Source organism: Marmota monax, unplaced genomic scaffold (assembly GCF_021218885.2).
Source record: "Marmota monax isolate L192 unplaced genomic scaffold, Marmota_monax_Labrador192_F-V1.1 WCK01_AAM20220418_F8-fsc00012, whole genome shotgun sequence".
In the NCBI taxonomy this organism is placed as follows: domain Eukaryota; kingdom Metazoa; phylum Chordata; class Mammalia; order Rodentia; family Sciuridae; genus Marmota; species Marmota monax.
The window spans coordinates 32,903,102-32,925,029 of NW_026695227.1; the positions used below are offsets into that span (position 1 = coordinate 32,903,102).

At 56.0% G+C, this 21,928-nt stretch overlaps 2 protein-coding genes across 4 annotated transcripts in view; one reads left to right on the top strand and one right to left on the bottom strand.

Moving 5' to 3' along the window:
• Smim41 (small integral membrane protein 41) overlaps positions 1-7,693 on the top strand; it is a 62,231-nt gene extending 54,538 nt beyond the window's left edge. Inside the window, exon 2 of the mRNA XM_058576420.1 lies at positions 3,940-7,693. The gene's annotated coding sequence lies outside the window, so the exon portion shown is untranslated. The remainder of the gene's footprint in view (positions 1-3,939) is intronic.
• Positions 686-21,212, bottom strand: Krt80 (keratin 80). Of its 3 annotated transcripts, none has more exons than XM_058576419.1 (9): positions 20,672-21,212; positions 15,569-15,777; positions 10,642-10,702; positions 10,263-10,358; positions 4,541-4,705; positions 3,959-4,084; positions 3,242-3,462; positions 2,736-2,791; positions 686-2,577 (listed from the first exon to the last, which is right to left on the bottom strand). In XM_058576419.1, the coding sequence occupies exons 1-9, from the start codon at positions 20,969-20,971 to the stop codon at positions 2,525-2,527; spliced, it is 1,287 nt and encodes a 428-aa protein (XP_058432402.1). In that variant the 5' UTR covers positions 20,972-21,212; the 3' UTR covers positions 686-2,524. The 3 variants fall into 3 exon arrangements, with proteins under 3 accessions (XP_058432402.1, XP_046291523.1, XP_046291524.1); XM_046435567.2 differs by having other exon boundaries at positions 686-2,603; positions 20,672-21,206; XM_046435568.2 differs by having other exon boundaries at positions 2,511-2,638; positions 20,672-21,210.
• Positions 21,213-21,928: the final 716 nt, after the last annotated feature.

Here is a 21,928-nt window from a genome sequence, read left to right on the forward strand (position 1 = left end):
GCTATCTCATCAGATCCCCAGATACCCTGAGAGACACAGGAGAGGTGTGTGCATCATGATACCAATGAGGAAACTCAGGTTGCACTTGCCTGAGATCTCGGGCCAGCGAGTGGGTGGGCCGGCAGGGGCCAGCACCTCTCTTCTCACCTTCCACAGCACCCACTTCTGCACTTGGTGAGAAAATCTGGGTTGGCTCTCTTGAGTTGCTGTTTTATTGCTAACCCTGACCGTGGGTTCCCTGGAGTGGAGGGGTGGATGGCACTCTTGGTGTCCAAGCATAGAGCTGGGCTCTGAGAAGGTCTTTGATCCTTATTTGTTTATCTGGCATTGGATTGGCGGGATTAGGCCTGTATCTATTGGAATATATTCTGGATGGTGCCAATGCTATGGTTGGGCAGAAGTACTGGAAGAAGAACCCTGCCACTTGGGGAACCCCCATCTGTGCTTGCTGAGGTGGCCTCCGTGTGCCTGGACAAACCAAGAGGTGCTGAGAGTGTGGATCATCATTATTTCAGTCCCCTTGTAATCTGGTGGGGCAGGGGACTTTTTCATGTGCAAGTCTGAAGGTATAGCTAGGACCCTGGACCCCTTTCTCTGTAATTGGAGAATTCATAAATCCCATGGTCAGCCTGACTGACCAGTGCCTGACCTAGCCCAGGGGAGAGATTAAAAACAGACACAAGCCTTTATCAATGGACAAATCTCAACACTTTATTCATCCCTTGGCAGGGAGAGGGGGCATTGGCCTAAGCTAGTCAGCCAGTCTGGTGGGGTGGCTGGGATATGTTTATCTAAAATCCAGAGAGTACATACAGCACTGCTCATGCAGAAACAGGAAGGGAAGCAATAAGTTAAAAGCTACATAAGTTATGAAAAAATAATATATATTTCGTATATCTCATATCCCCACTGAGGATTTGCTCCCTTGGAAACCAATAAATAGCCCGAGAGAAAGCAGCAGCGAGCACCCTCTTTGGGGACTTCAGGGATGAGTACATATAGCTGAGTTCCTGCTGACCAGGCTTGGAAGACCATCAGCGCCCCCCACAGGCCTGGAGGACCTTGAGGCCTAGGAGGGGCTGAGGCCCTAAGGCACCCTGTCCTGGGAGATGAGAGGAGAGACAGGCTAGAAGAGGAGGTGAGGTGAGGGTGAGTAGAGGAGGGGAGGAGAGAAGGTGGCTTGTGAAGTGGGAAGCTGCAGCTGGCAGGGTCCCCTGCAAACCCTAAAGGTGAGGCCAAGAGAAAGAAACCGGGCTGCTCCTGCCCACCCCAGATGTTATGGGCTGCACGTTTTTCTTTTTGGTGGAGCTTTTAAGACTGTCACTGGGGCACCCTAGCCTGACCTCAAGGACTCCGAGAGGCTCCCAGACCTGCCTGGATTGTACCTCCTTCATGGCCTGCTGGAGGCAGGCAGAGTGGGCATGGGGGGAAGAAGGGTCCAGGGGGGGAAAAATGAAAGAGCTAGAAGCCCACAGGTGTGTGGTGTCCTGGGTTCCTCAGCGAATGCAAAAGAGGGGAGGGCCAGTCCAGAGGGGAGTGGAGAGAACAGGGACCCTGAGAAGTGGGATTCCTGGGAAATGAGTCATGGCAGGGGTGGGGCTACGGGTCTCCAGGGCCTTTGCACCAGAGCCAGGGGTTGAGGTGGGAGACAACTGGGCTGGGGGCAGAGAACTCAGATCCCAGGCCCTGTGGGGAGCCCTGGAATGACAGGGAGGTGAAGAGAGGGTCTAGTTCTCCTGCCTCAGGTCAGACTGCCATCTGGCTTCTGCTCCCAGGGAGCTGGCCAAGGCCAGCAGAGCTTCTGGAGCTGGCTGGGGATGGGGGTGGGGGAGTTCTGCCTATGATCTCCTGGGAGGGACCAGAGAGAAAAGGTTCAGGCCTCTGACCCCCAGGGCCTCCTCCCTCCACTCCCTAATACTGTCAGGTGTCTGGGGAGCCCAAGTGCAGGAGAGCCAGGGGGTCCTCAGCATCCCACCTCCGCAGGGACTCCAGATACAGGATAGGGCCTGAGTGGCCCTCTCAGCTCAGCCCAGAGCCTGGGCTGGCAGTGAGGGCAGCAGCCTCTGTTCTGAGATGGCGGCAAGGCAAGGCAAGGCTGGAGAGAGGAGTTGGGGGCAAGCACTGGACAAGGGACTTGAAGCACCTGAGTCTGAGCCCTGCACTGGAGCGGGAGCCTCAGAAGAGCAAGGAGGAGGACACAAACTGACCCCAAGTTCCAGTTTACCCAGCCAGGAAAACCTGTGGCCAGAAGGTGGGAAGGGGGACTGTGAGACACTGGCAGGGCGTGGAGCTGGGGATGCTCCCCTCCACCCCGGCAACCCTCGAGAAGGCCGCCTCTGGCTGGAACCCTTCTTTCCGTTCAGCATCCTGGTCTCATCTCCCCTTCCAACCTGGAGGCTCCAAGCTGCTTTCTTGAGTCCAGCTTAAGTCCCACCTGCTGCAGTGGGAGTGTCCTGAGACTCCTGGGGTCCAGCTGTCTTAATCTGAGGCCTCAGACTCCTGGGAGAGGTACTTCTCTGACATCTCAGTGATTTTGATCACAGGCCCTCTGCGGTTCTTCTTCTTCCGGAAGGAGCCCTTGGAGTGGAATGACTTGGAGGCAGCTATATGGGACACAAGGGGTGGGGGAGGGGAGGGGCTGGAGGTTTGGGAGCCACTTAAACAATGCCTTTAGGGTCATGATCCCCTGCACCCTGTGCCTCCCCACCATGGGTTCTTGGGGCAGGTGGACTCACCGACTCTAGGCCTGGACTGCACAGCACTGACCACGGTGGCTGAGGGCAAGTCCATTCTGTGTGGGAGGACATGGGGGTATGTGAAGGGAGATGTGGCTTTAGTTCTCTTGGGATTGGGGACCTGGGGACTGGTAAGTGGAGGGGATTCTTGGTTGTCACTTGCAGCCTTGGATTTGCCCTATGGTATGATCCTGGCCTGCCGGCTCTCTTTGCTTGTCCCCTCTTTCTTCTGTATACATGGCTAATCTTCCCGAGCACTTGTTGACAGGCATTTGCAGGCATCCTCACGTTAACCCTCCCTACTGCAGGTGACCCATGTTTACCATCAGCCCAGTTTTCAGATGAGAAAGTTGAGAATTTAATTAATTGGACTGAGATCCCAGTAACTAGCTCAAGCTGGTCTGGAACCCAGGCTTGCCAGGCTCAGTGTGTCCTGCTGGAGGGGAGGCTGGCTCTGCCTGGCCTGGGCCTCCCTCAGCCCTCCCTCTCTCCAGCCCTGTCCTCACCGGCTCTCCTCGCCCTCCACCAGCTTGCGGTAGGTGGCGATCTCAATGTCCAGGGCCAGCTTGGTGTTCATGAGCTCCTGGTACTCGCGCAGCTGCCGCGCCATGTCCTGCTTGGCCTGCTGCAGGGCAGCCTCCAGTTGGGCCAGCTTGGCCTTGGCGTCCTGAAAGGCCAGCTCCCCCTGCTCCTCGGCTGCCTTGATGTTCTCTTCCAGTTTCAGGCACTGCACACAGGACAGAGGGAGGGAGTTGGTGGGCATGGAGGGAGGGAGGGAGCTGGCCGGGGCCGGGAGTCACCTCTGTCCTCAGTGGCCTGCATGTCTGTGTGTGGGGCTAAGCAAGGTCATTTCTGGGTGTGGTAGCGCTTGCAATGCAACAAGAGGGTGTTCAGTGAGAGCTAAAAAGGCCCTCTTCTAGGGTCAGAAGAGCTGCCTACAGGGTGGCACTTGCTCTGATGGCTTATCCTGGTTAGAAGCTGGGACTTAGGCTTCCAATCCCTTCTCTCTGATTGGTTGGTGAGGGATCTAGAGGTGGGCCCTGGGTGTGCACTCAAGTTGCGCTCCTCTCCCATATAGCAGGCTGGGAAACCACAGAGGCACAGAGGCGACCTGCTCAGGGTCACTCAGTCAGGTCTTGCATGTACTGAGCGTGTGTGCGTGTGACTATGTGTCTCCCACTTTCCTCCCTGCTCCCACCCGCAGGGGTCCTGCAGCTACTCACGTGACTCTTGACCGAGAGGATCTGGGACCGGAGCTTCTGGATGCGCACATTGAGATCAGCGATCTCGCAGCGGCTGCTCTGGAGGCTGTTCCCAAACTCTGCCGAGCGGGCGGCTTGCTCTTCCAGCTGGAAGGGGATAGAGGAAGTCACGTGAGGGGTCGTTCACTGTGGCCCTCCCAGCACCCCTCACCCTCATCCCCATCTCTCAGTCCTCCTCTGCAGCCCTACTTCATGCCTGACTCCCTCCTGCCCCACCATGTGCCTCTGGGTGGCCTCTGCTGGGCCACTCTTGGTGAACCCCAACAGCTGTCCCTGCCTCTGGCCTGGTGCTGCTGGGGGACAGCACCACCAATGACCTCCAGGAGGCCACAGACCATGGCCTTCCCTCCTAGCCACTCCTCAGGGCCTGGCCGGTACCCAGCTCCTGCTGTGAAACGCCCACCCACTGCCTGCCCCACATGTCCCCACTGCGCTGTCAGAGAACCTCAGGATCCGGAGCTGAAAGTGAGCTCAGCCGTCTCTAGAACAGCCCTTCCTAGGGTCCAGAGGGAGCCATCCCGCCCCACGTGGTCAGCCCCAAACCTGGCTGCGTGAGTACGCCTCGGCCTCCTCCAGGCTGCGGGCTGCGATGGCGTCATACTGGGCCTTCACCTCCTCCACGATGCCGCTCAGGTCGATGTGGCAGCGACTGTCCATGCCAACGGTCACTGACACATCCTTCACTTGGGCTGCCAGGTCCTTCATCTCCTGGCAGGGCACAGATGTGGAGGGCTCAGGGCTGGTGGGGAGGGCACGAGGCCCCTTAGCCGCCCACCGTCCCTTCGTCCCCAGAGGCAATGGAGAGTGAGGCTGTTCCCTTCCAGTCTCCCTGGAGAGGTAATTGAAAAAGACCCTCTCCCCAGCTCACTGCCCTCGGCCCACCTATGTAAAATGCTCCTCTCTGAGCCGAGGAGAGGGCCAGGGAGGGGCTGGTGGGTCTAGAGGCCTTATTCCCTGTCTACCCACCATCTGCCCAATTGCTCTCTCCCTGGCTGGGACACCCTCCTCCTGGCTGATGGGGAAAAGGCCCGGGAAGCTGTGCTCCAGACTGGCAGCTGAGGTAGGTCCCTCTGCTTGCTGTTTTGTCACCATGCTCTGTGGCAAGCAGTTCTGCACACCCCTACCCCGGTCCTCACTGGGTGAGAAGCTCCCTGGGAACCGGGCAGAGCCAAGTTCACCTCTGGGACCCCACGTCTGGCAAGGGTTCTTGAACGCATGAGGGAATGGAGGATGGGGAGGGGCAGGGTGAGGCTAGAAGTGGGCCAATCTGCCCTCGCCATCGCCTGACCTCTTTGAAAATGGGCCCAGCCTGTGAAAGGTGTTGCTGTGACTCTGGAGTCCCACCAGAGGCTCACTGCCCGCTCCCCCTCTGACTGAGGAAGCTGGCCCTAAAACATGACAACATTTTCATCTCCTTCCAGTCTCCAGAGCCCTCTGGAAATGCTGAGGGGCCAGCCCAGAACAAGGCTGAAAGTCACTGCAGACCCATGGTGCCCCTTGACTGCCCAGTCATTATACAACATGTCCTTTTTGTTGTTGTTTTTTTGAGATGGGGCCTCACTATGTTGCCCAGGGTACCTTGAACTCCTGGGCCTAAGTGATTCTCCTGCCTCAGTCTCCTGAGTAGCTGGGACTCCAGGTATAAACCATTGGGCCCAGCTATCCCCCAACACTTCTGACATGGAACCATCATGTTGGCAGGCATGGCTAAGGGCAGACTGGGAGATGTAGCTATGGGTTCCTTGGTAGAAGCATAGTGAAGGTCAGTGAGCAGGGGATCCTGGATAGAGCCCCAGCAGCACTTCCAGACCAGGACCAATTTGCCTTTTGATGTGGCCAAGTCACAGGACTGGGTTGGTGGTTCAGAGGTAGAGAGCTTGCCTAGCATGCGTGAGGCACTGGGTTCGATTCTCAGCACCACATAAAAATAAAATAAAGGTATGTGTCCACCCGCAACTAAAAAATAAATGTTTAAATAAACAAACAAAAAACAGCCAGGCCACTTCCAAGAGATGCTTTAGGGGACTGCCCTGTCACGGAGAAGGGATCTGCAAATCACAGCTGACAGAACAGCCTCAGAGCCTTTCTGGAAAGAGGCAGGCTTGGCAGGAATGTGGTAAACGGAAGTAGGAAATGGAGTCAGAATATCTGCAGACCCGTCCGGACATGCTGGTCCCTGCCAAGAGCAGAGGAAATAACAATGCTTGCCTGTGTGGTGTGAAGGTGCCACCTTGGGATGGGCTCCCAGCACCACAAAGTTGGCAAGAATTAGGCCAAGGTACAGGTTAGGGCCTGAGGAGACTACTGTGTGTATGTGACCACCCTCAGAGGGTGTCCCACTGCAGGCTAGATGGTGACACTCATGGGGTAACTTAGTGCTGATTAGCAAAATGTAGCACTTAAGCACACTGGACTCTAAATACTACCACCTTTTATCAATTAGGTAACCCTGGTCAAGTATTTAAACCTCTCTGAGTCTCAGTTTTTCTTGTCTGTGAAATGGGTATAATTATAGAACTGAAACCAGCTAACGTTTATTAAATGTTTGCCATCTGCAGCCACTGTTCTAAGTTCTTTAGGATCTATTAAAAAATAAATCCTTATGACAGCCTGGAGGGGTAGTGCTATTCTTCTTCCTATTTTAATAATGGAGACGTTGAGGCAGAGAGTGAGATTAAGACAATCTGGTCTGATTCACCTGCCATGTTTACTATGCCAGGATTCAAGTCCAAGCCGCTCTAAAATCCTTACTTACTTAATCATTAGCCCTCATTCAGACATGCTGGAAAGGATTAACTGAGATTAAGCTGGGAAAGCTCAGAACACAATACCTGGGCTGTAGTAGGTGCTCAATAGATAGCAGCTACAGAGTCTATTGCTGTAACTGGTAAAGGTGACGGAGCTGAACGACAGGTCCAGGGGCAAAGCAGCCTATGCCTGGAGTGGCCACCCTGCCCATGCCATTTAGACAGTACTGTTCCTTCTGCAGGGATCTACCTGCTGGGAGGGGAGCCTGGCTGCAGGAGGTTGTCAACAGATTCCACAGTTAATCTCTCTGGAACCATAGCTCATGGGTGGGGCAGGCAGTGATCATGCTGGATGGATCCAAGTCCCCAGTGCACAAGGGAGCTGGAATGTTCTGCCAGAGCTGAGCAGAATGTGGACTTCTGCCAGCCCAGGGTCCTCTCACCCTGCCAGCTCTTATCCTTGGAGGGGAGGGGCAGAAGGGTGCAGAGAAGGCTGCGGTGTGCAGATGAGGCCTTGAGCAGATCATGTCATGGGGTCCTGCCCTGGGCTGGGAAGGGTTTTGCAGGTGTCCCTGTGTTGGGGGAGGGGAAGGCTGCTTTCTGGGGTATGGGATGGGCCTGGACAGCAGTGCTTTTCTGATCTGATATAAACTAGAGTGGTCGGCCTTCTGGGGATACTCGGGTGCTGCCATGTTTTTCTGTAGCTGGCACGTGCCTGTGCTTGGACTTGCTCCGTCCAGCCTGTCATAGGTGGTGCTGAGCATTGGAATGTGGCTAGTATAAACTGAGATAGACTATAATTGTAAAAAATGCACCAGATGTTGAATATTTAGTATGAGACAAAGGATATAAGATAGCCCACTATTTTTTATATTGATTACAGATTGAAATAATCATACTTTGGCTATATTGGGTTGAAATACTATTAAAATTTTTTTGTTTCTTTTTTTTTTAAAATGTGGCTACTAGAAAACTTAGATATGGATCCTATTCTAGTTCTGTTAGTGCTGTCTAGAGACCCACTGGGGTGAGGGATCTTTTTGGCAAATGGTTGGTGTTTTTCTCCTCACACTCAAGTGGAAAAGGGAAGGAAACACAGAACTTGTACCCCAAAGTCAACTTGCTACTTTGCTGCTTCCCAAAGTGACAATAACTGCTATACAGTTGCCCCTCTCTATCCACGGGTTCCACATCTAAGGATTCGACCAACCACAGATGGAAAAATTGAACAGGTACAGACTTTTTTTCCTGGCCATTATTCTCTAAAACAATATAGCGGAGCAATTACTATTGACACAACATTGACATGGCATTAGGTATCCTAAGCAATCCAGGAGTGGAAGGCTACGGAAGGATGTGTTGGTTATGTGCAGATGTTATGCCGTGTTATATGAAGAACGGAGTGTCCAGGGGCTGGGGATGTGCCTGGATCCTGGAACCAATTCCCTGAGGACACTCAGGGGCAGCTGTGATTCATGGTCACCTTCACTGCAGTCCCTGCTCCACAGCAGTCTTCTCACAGTACAAACGGCACCCAACCCCCTGCACTGCCCCACCCCAGTGCCCATCACACTCAGATAAAGTCAAACTCTGTCTCAGAGTCCAAGGCCCTGGATGAGGCTACCTGCTGGTTCTCCCTGACTCCTGGCTCCCACTCTGCCCTTCTGCTGTGACCACAGTGACTTCCTTCTCTCCCTTTAGTCACGAGCTCACTCCTGCCTTAGAGACTTCGCACAGCTCTTCCACTGGTGTGGACCTTCCTGCCATTGGGTCTTGGCTTGATTGTACCTCCTCAGAGAGGGCCCCTGGCCACGGCTCTGAAGGTCCTCTTCCCCAGCACTGTTGGGTCACCAGCTTCTTGGCAACCTGCCCTTAATGCCCTCCTGAGTGATCTCCCTCAGGGGCTTGTTCTTTTGCATGTCACCTGTCTCCTCTGACCTAGGTGGAGCCCTCCTGGTGAGGAGGGACCTCTCTGTCTTGCTCAGGCTGTGGGGGTAATGCTGGCGCCCAGTCGGCATGCCACAAATGCTTGTCTAATGGACAAGTGGGCTTAGCCTGCAGCACAACTCCACTACTGCTCTGTTACTCTTCCATTTTGCAGATGAGGATCCTGAGGCACAGAGAGGAGAAACAGGACGCTCACAGTTACAGAAGTGGTAAGCAAGGCTGAGTCAGGATCAGGGCCTTGCTTAGGGCTTGAACATGGAGCTTGCTAAGAGCAGGGTTGAGCAAAAATTTGGAAATGCTGGCTGATGTCTGCCAGGCCTGCACCAGCCGGCAGAGTTTGGGCAGAGGGGCTCTCAGCCAACTCCTCAAGCCAGCTGGTGGGAGCCCTGCTCAGTCCCACAGGGCTTGCTGTAGCTAGGCAGGGCTCCGCTGGATAGGACACTTGCAGAGCTGCTGGTATGGGTGGGCCTGCAATGGCTACCTTCCTGCTGCTCCCAATGGAGATGGTTCTCTCTGCTGTGCCATGTGCCATGGGAACAAACAGGTCTCAGTCCCACAGAGGCCCCAGGGGGCATGGAGCCTGCTGGAAAGGAACCGGGCCCATGTACAGATACAAGGTCTCACTTCCCTGTCCACAGGATAAGGCCATGAAGCTGTGGCCAGCAGCCCATGGGGTCCACAGCAGAACATTCTGATTGTGGTGGTGACCTTGATCTCTGCTCTGATCTTAACTTCGGTGCCACAGCTTGCATCAGCAATGTGTGGCACCCAGGCTGCAGAGCCCTGTCAACCCCAGCAGTAATTCTGCCCACTCTTAGCTCAACCAAAGACACTTGTGGAAGGGTCTGTTTGGTGCAGAAGTGTCACCTCTATAACTCAGACCCCTGAAAGAGGGGAGCTGGAGAAGAGGCACCCTGCAGGCTCCGTGCAGAGGAGGGGCAGCATTGGGGAGCTGGCAGCAGGGCCATCTGATGACTGGACTGGCAGCACCAGGGGCCTTGCTGGACCACTGTCCACTCAGGCTTAGCTGAGGACTCAGGAGACAAATGAGAATGTATTCTAGAGGCTCCTTTGTCTGCACTGGTTGGATCATCTTTGTTCTGGCAGAAGCCAACTGTGAGTCCTCCCTGTTTGGCCCCAAAGGGGGAAGGGTGAAATGCAAACCCAACAAAGCTAGAACTGGGGGTCCTTGTGGTTTAGGCTGCAGGGATTAAAGAGAGAGCAGTCCAAGCGGAAATGTTATTTGAGGGCCCTGGATTGAGGCCAGCCTCCTGATCTTTGCCCGAAGCATCCCGTCCCCATACCTTTGACACTCCGGCACACATGGAAATAAGGTTCTCCCTGAGAGAGGGGCTTTGGGCACCTACCCATGTTCCATGAAATGAGTGGCAAGGGGACATGTAGGACGATTGACATCAGGACATGAAGGGGCATGGGACATTGTTATGTCTGTGGTTGGACCTCACGGCTCTTGGAGGCTCCCTGCCTCTGGATGTCCTCCCATTCCCTGCACCCCTTGCCCGCGGCACTCAGCTCTTAGCTCGGCAGGATGTGGGCCCCTTCTCACTCACCTGTTCATAGATGGTTCTCATCAGCTCCACGAAGCTCTGTAGGCCTTTTAACTTGGTTTCCAGTTCAGTCCGTCGAAGACACTCAGCGTCCAGGTCCTGGGGTTGGGAGCAGCGGTGAGAGATGGAGAGGTGCTTGGGTTCCAGGCAGGACTGGGTCGGGGAACTTAGCTTCCTGGGTGAGAGTGTGGGGGGGTGATTCCCAGAGGAGATCTGGCTCAGAGCTTGGGTCAAGGGGCCAGGTGGGGACTAGAGTATCTCTCTGTCTGTCCCTGGGTCCTGGGACTTAAGCCCTGGAGGGCTTTGGGCACAGAGGTGATTCTGAGGGAAAGAGGGTGGGGGCCCTTGAGGAAGGAGCCCGGGGGCGGGCTGGGCAGGCTACCTTCTTCAGCTGGACAAAGGTGAACTCCAGGTCTGCACGCTTGGAGATCTCGTCCTCATACCTGCGAGGGGGTGGTGGGGAGGGAGGAACTGCTTAACTGAATGTGGCGAGAGCTTGGGGTTGGTTAATTCCCTTTGGATGGGGCTCAGGGCCTCACCCTACTCAGTGCCTGTGCCAATTAGAAAAGCAGCCCATCCTCTGGGTGTCTTCTGTGACATGTCCCCACCTTCCTGGGACTACTCAGTTTTTTCCCACTAGCTCCTGTCCCTTCCTGGTTCTGCTGCATGATCACCTCCTCCAGGAAGCCTCTCCTGACTGTAGCCCTTTCTCCTGCCCTGAGAATCTCAGGTTCAGACAAGCTGTGCTTCAGGTGGAGTCGTCCCCAGGCTCCTGCTCACAGCTCCCTCTCTCCCACCTCTGCTCCCTCCCTGCAGCCCCACCCTTCTTCCCTCTGTGGGAACGCCATCATGTTCCCTCCAAAGGGAGGATGGGAAGAGGGTATTTTTGGACAAGGAACTCCCCCACCCCCACTTGGCAGCTTCCTCGTCTAGGGGTGTCTGTGCAGTGGCTGACAGCACCAGAGCTCTCTTCTCTGTCAAGGCCACCTGATGTTGGCAACAAGAATCACATTGCAAATGAGTGTGGTGGCACATGCCTATAATCCCATCAGTTTTGGAGGCTGAGGCAGGAGGATCACAAGTTCAAAGCCAGCTTCAGCAAAAGCAAGGCACTAAGCAACTCACTGAGACCCTGGGGATGTGGCTCAGGGTCGAGTGCCCCTGAATTCAATCCCCAGTAACCCCCACCCCCCAAAAAATCCTGTTGCTCCAGGGGACAGGATTCTTCCATCTCTGACCTCCTGACCTGACCCCCTTCCTCCAATCAAGATGTTTGTCTTGGCCATCTGGGTTGGTAGTATCTGCTGACATCAGACTTCTTACCCCAGCCCCTCATGGCCCTAGCATACACAGGATTATGTTGCTTCTTCCATCTTCCCTCCCCTCTAGGGAAAGCCTGAATCAGGGGCATCTGTCAGTTCAGCCACCTGCCACCTGCCCCAGTCCCTGACCTCATAGCCAGGAGGGTGTTGTCCATGGCCTGTGACTGCTGACTGGACCTGCCACACCGCCATGCCTTCCTGTTCACCAGCCACCCGGGAGCTGAGGAGAGTGGACCTCAGGGTGGTGAGGACCCACAGGGCACTTAGGTCTCTGGATCTCAGGGTGCTGGGTGCACAGGCTGTCCCTGGCCATGCCTTAGCTTCCAAGAATCTGTGAGAAGCTGTAGGATGCAGGTCACAGGGGCTGGGCAGAGAGGTGGGCCAGGATAACAAAGGTCCACAAGCACCCCGACGAGAGACAGGTGTGACTGGTGCCGCGGACCACCTCCTTTCTATGCTGGGTGCCTGCTACAGCCTCCCCTATGACCCTCAGAGCCCCAGCTTGGGAGGTCCTATGGGTCATTTTTTTTTTTTTTTTTTTTTGGTGCTAGGGAATGAACCCAGGCCCTGTGCATCTACCAACTGAGCTACATCCCCAGCCCCCTATGGGTCCCATTTGACAGATGAAGAAACAGGCTCAGAGAAGGGCTGGGTGTGCTGGCTAAGCAGGGGCTCAAGTCCTAGCTTCCCTGATGACTTGCTGTGTGGCCTTGGGTAGGCTACTGTGTGTGCCTTAGTCATGATAATGGAGATGTTGTGAAGACCCAAAAGGTTAGGACACAGTGTTCCCAGCCGAGCCTGGCACTCAGGAAACTCCAAGGCTTGGCCCCTCTGCCTTGGTCTCTCCCATCCTCAGAAGCCTCTAGAAGCCTCACTGTGGAGCCAGAGTGGCTCTGTAGACCTCTGGCAGATCATCAGGGATGGGCTAACTTGAATGGGCTTCCCCCCTGAAATAAGGGGGAGTTCGAGGACCTCTAAAGCCTGGGGGTGCTGAGCCCTCCCCCATCCTTTCTGAGTAGCAAAGTCCTGCCTGCCTAGGGGCAGGATATGGGGGACAGCAGTCTTGGGGGGCCCAGGTCTCTCACCCCTCTCTGCCCTTTCTGCCCTCTGTACAGCTTTCCTTCCTCCCCACCAGAGGTCCCCATCATCCACCCTCTGACCTTTACCTGTCCCATGAAGTAATTCCTATTGCTTGGAGCCTGCTGACTTATTTGTTAACTATGTCCCTTGAAAAACCTTAGGAGGGGACCTTAGGCCTTGGACTGGGAGCACTGGGTCCCATCCACCTCTCACCCCCTTGAAGATGTCCTTGCTGGAGGAGTGGGGAGGTAATGGGTATTTCCAGGCCATTCCTTGCAGATCTGCCAATAGAGGCCACCAAGGACCCTGGAGAACATATATAGGGGAATGTAGTGACTATCTTGGCAGAGAAGGACACAGGAAGTATGGGAACCCGAGGAGACTCCTCATGGCCTGTTGCCCAGGCTGGGCTTGCCCTGGCCCTCCATGGCCTGGCCAGGGGAGGCTGCTGGCACAGCAGGTGCACTGGGCTGAGGCCAGACACTGGGTTCCTGTCTGAGGCTAGTTCCTAGTCCCCCTGAGGCTACCGCTGGGTCATCCCCAGTCTTTATGTGAATTAGAAAGAGCCCCTTCCTCAGGGGGTGTGTGACCCACCTCAGCTCTCACGGCCTGATGCTCAACTGATCTCAGCCCCTCAATGGCCTGCTCTTGTCATCAACCAGCTTGCACAACTGTAGGCGGTGTCCCTGAGTCACTTACTGTGTGGGCTTGGGCAAGTCGCTTCCCCTTGCTGGGCCTTGGCTTTGTCCTTAGCAAATAGAAAAGTTAGATGAGCCAATCCTTGGGGTCTCTGCTACCTCCAGGCCCTTGAAAGTCTCTCTCCCCACAGAGGCTTAGGTGATACCTTATCCCCAATTTCACCCTATTTCTCTACCAGTCTGCCAGCTCCCAGCTCCCAAACCCGTTCTCAGGCTCGTCACACCTGCACCCCTCTCCCCGGTAACTTGTTTATTTCTGGGAGCAAGGCTGATCTCATCGCCTGGAGAGGCTGGGCACAGCCCCTCCCTGCTAGGGCTCCACCTGGCGTCGCCTGCCTCCTGGAGGCCCCAGGCTCTGCACAGCTAGGCTGAAGCTCCCTGGCTCTGGCCTGCAGACCCAGGAACCTTGCCATCAGACCCAGTTTTCTCCTCTGCCTACTGAAGTGGGTTCCCTGTCCAGAGAGGGAACAAGAAGAAGCCCTGAGCCTAAACTGTAAGTCAGACAGCAGGCGGATGGAAACAAGGCAGCGGGCCAGGCAGGGGCTAAGCCAGATGAAAACAACGGGTGGTGTTGGTACAGGACTCCCAGCTCCACCGTGCTCCCACAGACACCATCTGGCTGGGCTGCTGGGAGAGCCTTGTGCGTGGCAAGCAGAGATGTAGGCTTAGCATGTGCGGCCACGTGCCTGAGGACAAACCCTGACCTCTCTGGGCCTCTGTTTGCTTCCTTATAAAAGGAGGACCCAACACCCCCATCCAGCTCTGCCATTCTCTGATCCTTTGAAGGTCAGAGACCTACTAGGGACCAGTGAAATGGGTGGTGGATTCTGGAAACTGCCATGGCTCCATGACCAGATGTTGGGCAGTTGGACAGTTCAGAATGGGCCATCAGATGCCTGGGAGGGTAAAGCTCCAGGGGCTGTGGGCAAGCTGGACCACAGCCCGGATTCCTGGCTTCCTGGACAGGCTGCCTCCCCACTAGTCCTGCCAGGATGGCTGCTCCAGAGGATGCAGGCCTGGCCACCAGTTGACAGGACTTAGGGCTGGACTGCGCTGGAGGGAGGGAGATGGGGGTCCAGCCAGACTCCATCCTTCCCTCACCTTGACTGGGGGGACCTCAGAAAGAGATAAGACCCCAGTTTAGGGGTACAGGAACATAGCCTCTTGCTCTGCCTCAGCCTCCTTGTTCCTAAAGCCCTGCCCTTGATCTGGTCAGAATGGGTCACCTGTCCACTAAGTCACCCAAGTGCCAATTCTGTCCTCCTAGACCACAGGCAGAAACTGGCTCTAGGCCAATTCAGTTCAGCAAACCCATGTCAAGCTCTGAGCTGGGGACTTCAGACTTCAAGGGCATGGAAAGCTGCCCTCATTATTTCCACACACTACCCTGACCTCTTGTCTGCCTCTGCCCGGCCTCAGGTTGGAATCAACCACCATCATTCCCATTTCACAGAGGAGGAAACTGAGGTTCAGGCATTAAGCCACTTGCTCAAGGTCACACAGCTCATGAGGGTGGGGGAGGGGATTAATGGCCCACAGGGTCTAAAGGCCAGGACTGGGCCACAACCATTGGGAAGTACAGCCCACCCACTGTGGGTTGGCCTGTCTGTCTGTCTCACTAGGTTGCCAAAACATCTTGCAGGTGGGGACTGTGTTTTCTTTACTTCCCCCATTCTGGGGCCACCTTGATGCCTGGCAAGAGTGACCTGTAGGGGATTGCATTTTAATTAAAATAAAACCCACCTTTCTGTTTCCTGCCTGTGCCTGGCTGCTCCCCCTCATTTTTTTTTCCATCCTACTGAGATCAAAATCCAAAGCCACACCCAAGCAGAAAGTCAGCTGTCCTTCTCCTGGTGATGTCATGTCCCGCCTCAGTTTGGTGTGGGGGCCCAGGCAAGCGAGTTTGCAAGGTGCACGTGGGGGCTGCTCAGGCCAGGGCTGTGGGTGGTGGTAGTACCCAGGGACCAGAAAGCACAGGGTCCAGCTGTGATCCAGCGCAAGAATGGCCTTGCTGTAAGGCTCATGCAGGGTCACTGCTGCATCCCTAGTATTTATAATGGCACCTGGCACGCCTGAGGCCCTCCATCAGTATGAATGTCTCCTAACTTTCTTTCCCCTTTCTCTGGCTTGGGACCATCCCACTTGAGTAGGGCTTGGTCCCCACCCTCAGTCCCTGCCCATGGCTTCCCTAGGGTGCGCCGGGACCTACCTGATGCGAAACTCCTCCACCTTCTCCAGCACCTGCAGCAGGTTGGCCTCTAGCTGTCCCCGCTCCTGGCTCACTTTGCGCAGCTCCTCCTGCAGCCGCCCCTGGTACGCCTCGTAGTGGTGCCCCAGGTCGAAGGTGCCCGAGTCCTGGCCCTGCAGGAAGCTCCAGCGGGTCTCCAGCAGCTGGTTGCGCTGTTCCAGAGCTTGTACCTGGGAGGACAGGAGAGAGAAGAGCGGGCTAGGGCGGGGCGCATCTGGGGTGCCCGTGGGCCCCAGGGGGGCTTCTCGAGGAGGAAGTGGTGGTTCATCTGCCGCAGGCATCCACTCAGGCTGCTGGAGCATTCAGAGCGGCACCTCCAGTGACTGATTGTTCCAGCTACAGATGCTGAGATAAGAGAGAATCGAGGTGGAGCCAATTAGCAGAGGCTTCCTAGGGCAGGGCCGCTTAGATGAGGGAGGGGGAGCGAGTGCCCGAGAGGGACCTCCTGGGCTGGCTTCTGCCTCCAGTTCCATCCCGGTTGGCCTTGAGGATGAAGACCCCAAGGACTCCTACAGGGGCTCCTGTGCCCCATGACCCATAGCCAGGCCACCAGCAGGCTGTCAGAGTCCCTCCCCCGGTCCAGCCCAGCCTGGCCTGGGGCTTCCTCTGACCTCTTCTTTGCCCTGCTGCCCTCTCTGGGCTCAGCCGGTCTTGGCACTCTCCTGCCCACAGCCCCAGCCCTGCCTGCGCCCCTCCTCCCCGTGGGTGCTCCCGGCAGTCCACCTGCAGGAAGCCCCCTCCCTCCAGCAGGACCTCAGTTTATCTGCTTCTCCTCTGTCCTGGTCACCTGTCAGCCTGGGATCGTCCCAGGACCTGGGTAGGCCACTGTGGTGGGAGGGATGCTCCTGGATGGTGGGCTGTGTTTTGTCATGAGGACACGGTGACTGGTGGGACAGTGACGCTCTGTATGAACACAGGCAAGCAGCTGGGTCCCTCCCACCCCTGCTGGAGCGGCTGGCCTAGCAGGGTGATCTGCCAGCAGCCTTTCGGCTCAGCTGATCTGTATTCTTCATTTACAGGGGGTGACTTGTCCCGGTCACAGAGTGACTGAGGGCCAACCTTTCCCGACAGGCCCCACTACTGGCTGCTGCCCACCTGGACCTTTGGGGGCTCCCTTTGCCTCCTCTCTGGCCACCCTGTGTACATCCCCAGGTTTCCTGTTTCTCCCTGAGAGGCCTGGATGACCTTGGCAAGCTTGGATGACCTTGGCAAGCCCCCTTTGAACTTCACAGCAGGTAACAGCTGCAGGAGGACTGAGAGATGGCATTTGAGAGCTGCCTAGCTCCCATCTGTACTGGTAGGTTCTGCTCAAGCCGACTGCACGCTGTAGCTATAGCTAAACAGGTTCAGTAGGGATGGAGGTCAAGAGGGTTCTGCCCTGCTTTGTGTGTGTGAGAGGACGCGCTGGGGGGGAGGTATCTGCTCACCCCACCTTCCCTCCGTTTTGACAAGCAAGAGTACCATGTTGACACTGAGGGTGGGGTGGGAAGAGAGATGTGAGGTTCCTTCCTCCACCCAGGAACAATAGAAAACCTTCACACCAGGAAGTTCTTCCCTTAGTCTAACCCCAGTGCTCTGTGCTTCACCTCTGGTCTGCTGAGAGAGAGAGTGTGGCTGGCCAGTCCAGCCTGAGGGCGCTTGTGGTCTTAGGGGATTAGGGGTAGCCTTCTGTCTCCCACTGCCCTTGGGAGAGTCTCTTGTTGTTTCAGTGGGTGGGGCTGGAATCTCACCTCCCACCCAGAACCCTCTCTACAGAAAGGCTCCTCCCTTTAGGAACAAAGGCCTCCAGAGCGCCCTAAGAGGTGCCAGTCTTTCCACGCCCTGCGCTCTCATCCTCCTCTCTGCTCTGGCTGAGCCCCCGCCTTTAGATCACATAGGAGCTTGGAGAGCCAATGTCTGTCCCATCTGCCTCCCCATTTTTTTAAAAAATATTTTCAATGGTAGATGGACACAATACCTTTATTTTATTTATTTATATGTGGTGCCGACGATTGAACCCAGGGCCTCACACATGCTAGGCGAGCGCTCACCACTGAGCCACAGCTCAGCCCCCTGCCGCCCCATTTGGTGGACAAGGAAACCCAGGGCACAGGCTGTGGGGAGAGATGTTCTCTAGGGGGAACTGAGCAGCCTAAGCTGGAGCTCCTGCTGGTGCTGGGGACTGCCGTGGGGGAGGACCACCTAGGGGCCTTCTGGTCCCCAAGCCCATGGGGCAGCGCCTCTGGGGGAGGCAGGTCCTACTCCTCTGGGGAGGGCATCAAGTTCCCTGCCTTCAGCCAAGGAGCCCCGGAGTGCTGGTCTCTGTTCTGCATTCAGACGGGGGATGACTCCAGGGACTTCCCGTGGTCACCTAGGCCAGGGGAAGATATGGTCCCCTTTCCACTGGGTCCAGGCATGTCACCACTGCTCTCCGTGGCCTCCTTCCCCCAGCCTCAGACAGTCCTTCTCTTGTCTACTCTGCCTCTCTTGCGCATGTGTAGAGCTATGAGGCCCAGCAGCAGCCCCTGCTGGGTGTGGACGCTGCCCTCTCTCCCTCACTCCTCTTGTTGCTACCTCTCAGCTCCTCATCTCGTGATGGGACTTGCTAGTCCCTCCACTGGCAGGAGCTCAGGGCTACCTGGAGAGCAGAACAGTATTGAGCCATGGAATACAAAGCACAGAGAGGGTAAATGGCTTACCCAAGGAAACACAGCTAACAAAGGGAAGAAACAACACTGCTTCTGGGCTTCTCTGCCAACACCTGGAAGTCTACCTGACCCCCTACTCCTGCAGCACTCTGGTCTCTCTCCTTGCCTCAGAGGGACTGGAAGGGGTGTGGAGTGGGTGTCCCTTTCCCATCTCTTGGCTCAGAGCCCTCACCCTTTCACTGGTCACAGCATCTCGGGAGGGGCCCTCCCTCCTCTGTTCTCCAGGGAGTGAGTTCTAGGAGCTCTCTGGGCTAGGCCCATTTTATTTGATTTTTAGAATTCAACAGTTATAAAGCACTTGCCATGTGTCAAGTGTGTTCTAACTGCTTCTCGAAAATTATCCCATTTGGTGGACAAGCCCATTCCACTGAAGTGCATTGAGGCACAGAGAGGTTAAGTAACGTGTCTCTGCTCTGACGCAGCTGGCCAGCAGTGGGGCCAGGATTTACACCTACTATGGTGCTCCACATTTCCCTCTCTCAATCACTGCTGCATCTGCGGGAGCCCTCCCAGCCATTACTAGGGCTCCCTAGGGCAGAGTCCCAGCAACCAGGGACCCCAAACCTGGCACCTCTATCTCCCTTCATCCTGCAGGAAGGACACCCCATCTCCTAACCCTTGAGGGTTGGGAGGCTCTGTTTCTGCTAAAGATCTCCGAGGGCATTGCCCTGGCCCTAAGGGCCCCTCCTGATGCCTACACTCATTTGCTCTCACCCTGTCCCCATGCAGAGGCACAGGGTAACCTCAGCACTGGCACTGGAGGGAGAAAAGACTTTTGAGGGAGAAAAGCCACCCAACAGAGCCAAATTACATAGTCAGCTAAGCATTCCTTTTAAGGGATTAACAGAGACCTGCCTCCTCCCCAGGGCAGAGGCTCTCTGAGGAAAGTCAGCCAGCAGCAGGGGCTCTGTGTACCCAGGGGTGTGGGAAGGGAGGTTTTGCCTTGGTGGATGGCTCTTTCCCCTCCACTGACCCCGCTCTGGGCATCCAGATGTGGACCAAAAACCTCTGCTATAGGAACATGAATGGAGGAAGACAGGATTCCCATCTCAGAGACCCCTGGTTCTGTCTCATCAACCTGCATTCAAATCTAAACCGTACCACTTGCTGGTTGCTTGACCTTGGGTCAGGTACTTGACCTTCCCTTAATTTCCTCATCTATCAGTTGGGGAAATAACAGCCACTGCTGTGTGGGTTCAATGTCGCTGCATTGCCAAGTACCCACTGAGGGCCTCGCACTAGCAGATGTTCCATGCATGCTACTGTTTTCCCTGCGCCCCTCTCTGCAAGCTCCCCTCTCATGGAGACAACTGGCCTGTGCAGAGGAACACAGAGTCAGAACCACGATGAGGGAAAGGTCTGAGCTGAAGCAAAAGGCTGTTTCTTTTTCTGGGAGGATCAGGGAGATAGTTTTCCTCATCTGTGAAATGGGCATAATATGATCTTCTTTTAGAGGGTTGTTGGGGGAAATAGAGATGCATATGTAAAGCACCCAGCACAATGCCCAGCGCATAGGGCATCAGTGCAGCTGTGGATATTGTGATGGTTATTCTTGGGCAGTGCAGGAGAGAACAGAGTTGGGAGGACTGGTCAGAAGTTTCTTGGAGATGAGTAATAGCAGATTTGGGAGGTAAACAAGACTTCCTGAGGAACTCCTTTGCTCTCGGGGCAGAGATGGGTATGAGGACCTAAACCAGCTATGGACGGTGGGGTCTAGGAAATGGGGAGAGTGGTATGGGGGACTGGCCCCTTCTACCCAGTTGGCTGCCTGCTGGCTGCCTACTTCTGACCCGAGGCATCCGTTCCTGCATTCCTATCTCCTGACTACCCAAGCTGCATCTCCCCTCCCGCGTGGCCCCAGCAGCAGCCTCCTTCCGACAGAACCACACACCCCTGCCATCTCTTCTGATTGGGGAAGCTAAGCAGAGTTGCGTTGAGAGAGATGCCGCAGGCCCAGAAGCTTGAGGGATGGACAACAGTAGGACCTTCGGAGGTCATTTCCACGGTCCACTTGCCTGGAGGACTGCAGACCACGCCTCCACGAGCCTCCCAGGGAAGAGGCATTCCCTTGGTCAAGCTCAGGGCTTCTCTCTAGTTTGCTACGGGGGAAGGATGACCCCAGGCCACGAGCATGTTCTTATCTAGACATCGTCAGAGGCCATCCTGAAGTCCCTTTGCCCCCTGACTCCGGGATGGACCAGGACCTCCCTCCCTTTGTCCCTGCTCAGAGTTAGCCCGCCGCGTTAGCAATGCTGCCTCCCCATTGGCTGGGGGCAGGGGCGGGGCATGATGTCCAACTCGGGGGGAAATAGAGCTCCGCCTCCTGCCCAGGCCTGGCGGTCCTTGGCTTTTGGTACCCCCTCCTACTTCTGCTCACCTTGCCAATCAGGGAGGCAAATTTGTCATTGAGGACCTTCATCTCCTCCTTCTCCTGGTTCTTCTGCTGCTGGATGGCTGGGTCCACTTTGAGGTCCAGGGGCACCAGCAGGCTGGGGTTCACGGTCACCTTCGGGATGGTGCCAGCTGGCCAGCAGCCTGTGAGGCTTCGGGAGCTGAAGCCTGGCACAGGGGGCCCGCAGCTGCCCCATCCTGACGTTCCAGGCCGGGGGCTGCCCGCTGGGGTCACCTCACAGCCGCTGAGGCTGCTGAAACCAACCACACAGGACTGGCAGGCCATGGTGGCCCCCCGGCCTGGGAGCGGGAGGGCCCAGGGATGAGCGAGTGAGCCTCGGGGTGGAGGAGGGTGGCAGGCGGCTGCCTCCTGTCGCAGCCAGGGCAGGCTGGGGACTGAGGTGCAAACACCTGTCGCACAGTGCTCATTACCTGCGGGAGGGCGGGACGCCTTCAGCCCGACCAACCTGTTAGATGACGTGTTGCTCTTGCTCCTCCCCCGCCACCACCACGCGCTCTCTCCCCAGCCCGGGATCTGCCTGGCTGAGAGGGCTGGTCCCGGGCAAGGGAGCAGGACCTGGCCTGGGGAGGGGGGCAGGCTGGCTGGCTGGGTTGAGATTGGGGAAGCAGCATGAAGAAGGTTTAATAGGAAGGGGGGAGGAGAGAGAGAGAGAGAGAGAGAGAGAGAGAGAGAGAGAGAGAGAGAGAGAGAGAGAGAGAGAGAGACTGTCACCACCAGCTCATGCATACCTGAGGGCTGATGTAACTGGGCTCACATACTTCTGGAAAAGATGAGGCAAGGGCTGCCAGAGCTCCCTAGTGTAGGGCAGCTGTCCTGGGCACCATGCCAGCCTGGCATCAGAAAACAGCACCTTTATTATTTAAATTATTTTTTCTAGCTGCCAAAGAGCCTCCCTGGTATATCTTTCTCCCTTCCTTCCTGTCTTGGCTCATTACTGAGGACCTGCTAAGTGCACCCCTCTGTCTCAGGGCTGGAGGAAGAGATGGTCAAGGCCAGAGTCCTTGGCTTTGGGAAAGTTCGATTGGGTTCAAGACATCTTGGCTGCTCACTTCTCTTGCGACCTTGGGCTGGTTACTTGATTTTGTCCTCATTTGTAAATTGTGGATGAAAAGCCAGGTTGTGGGAAGGTCATCCTAGGCAGAGCCCTGGGTGGCTGCAGTACAGGGTGCTCATAGCCGAGACAGCCCGCTTCGGGGCCCAGGGCTGTGAGAACACTTCTCT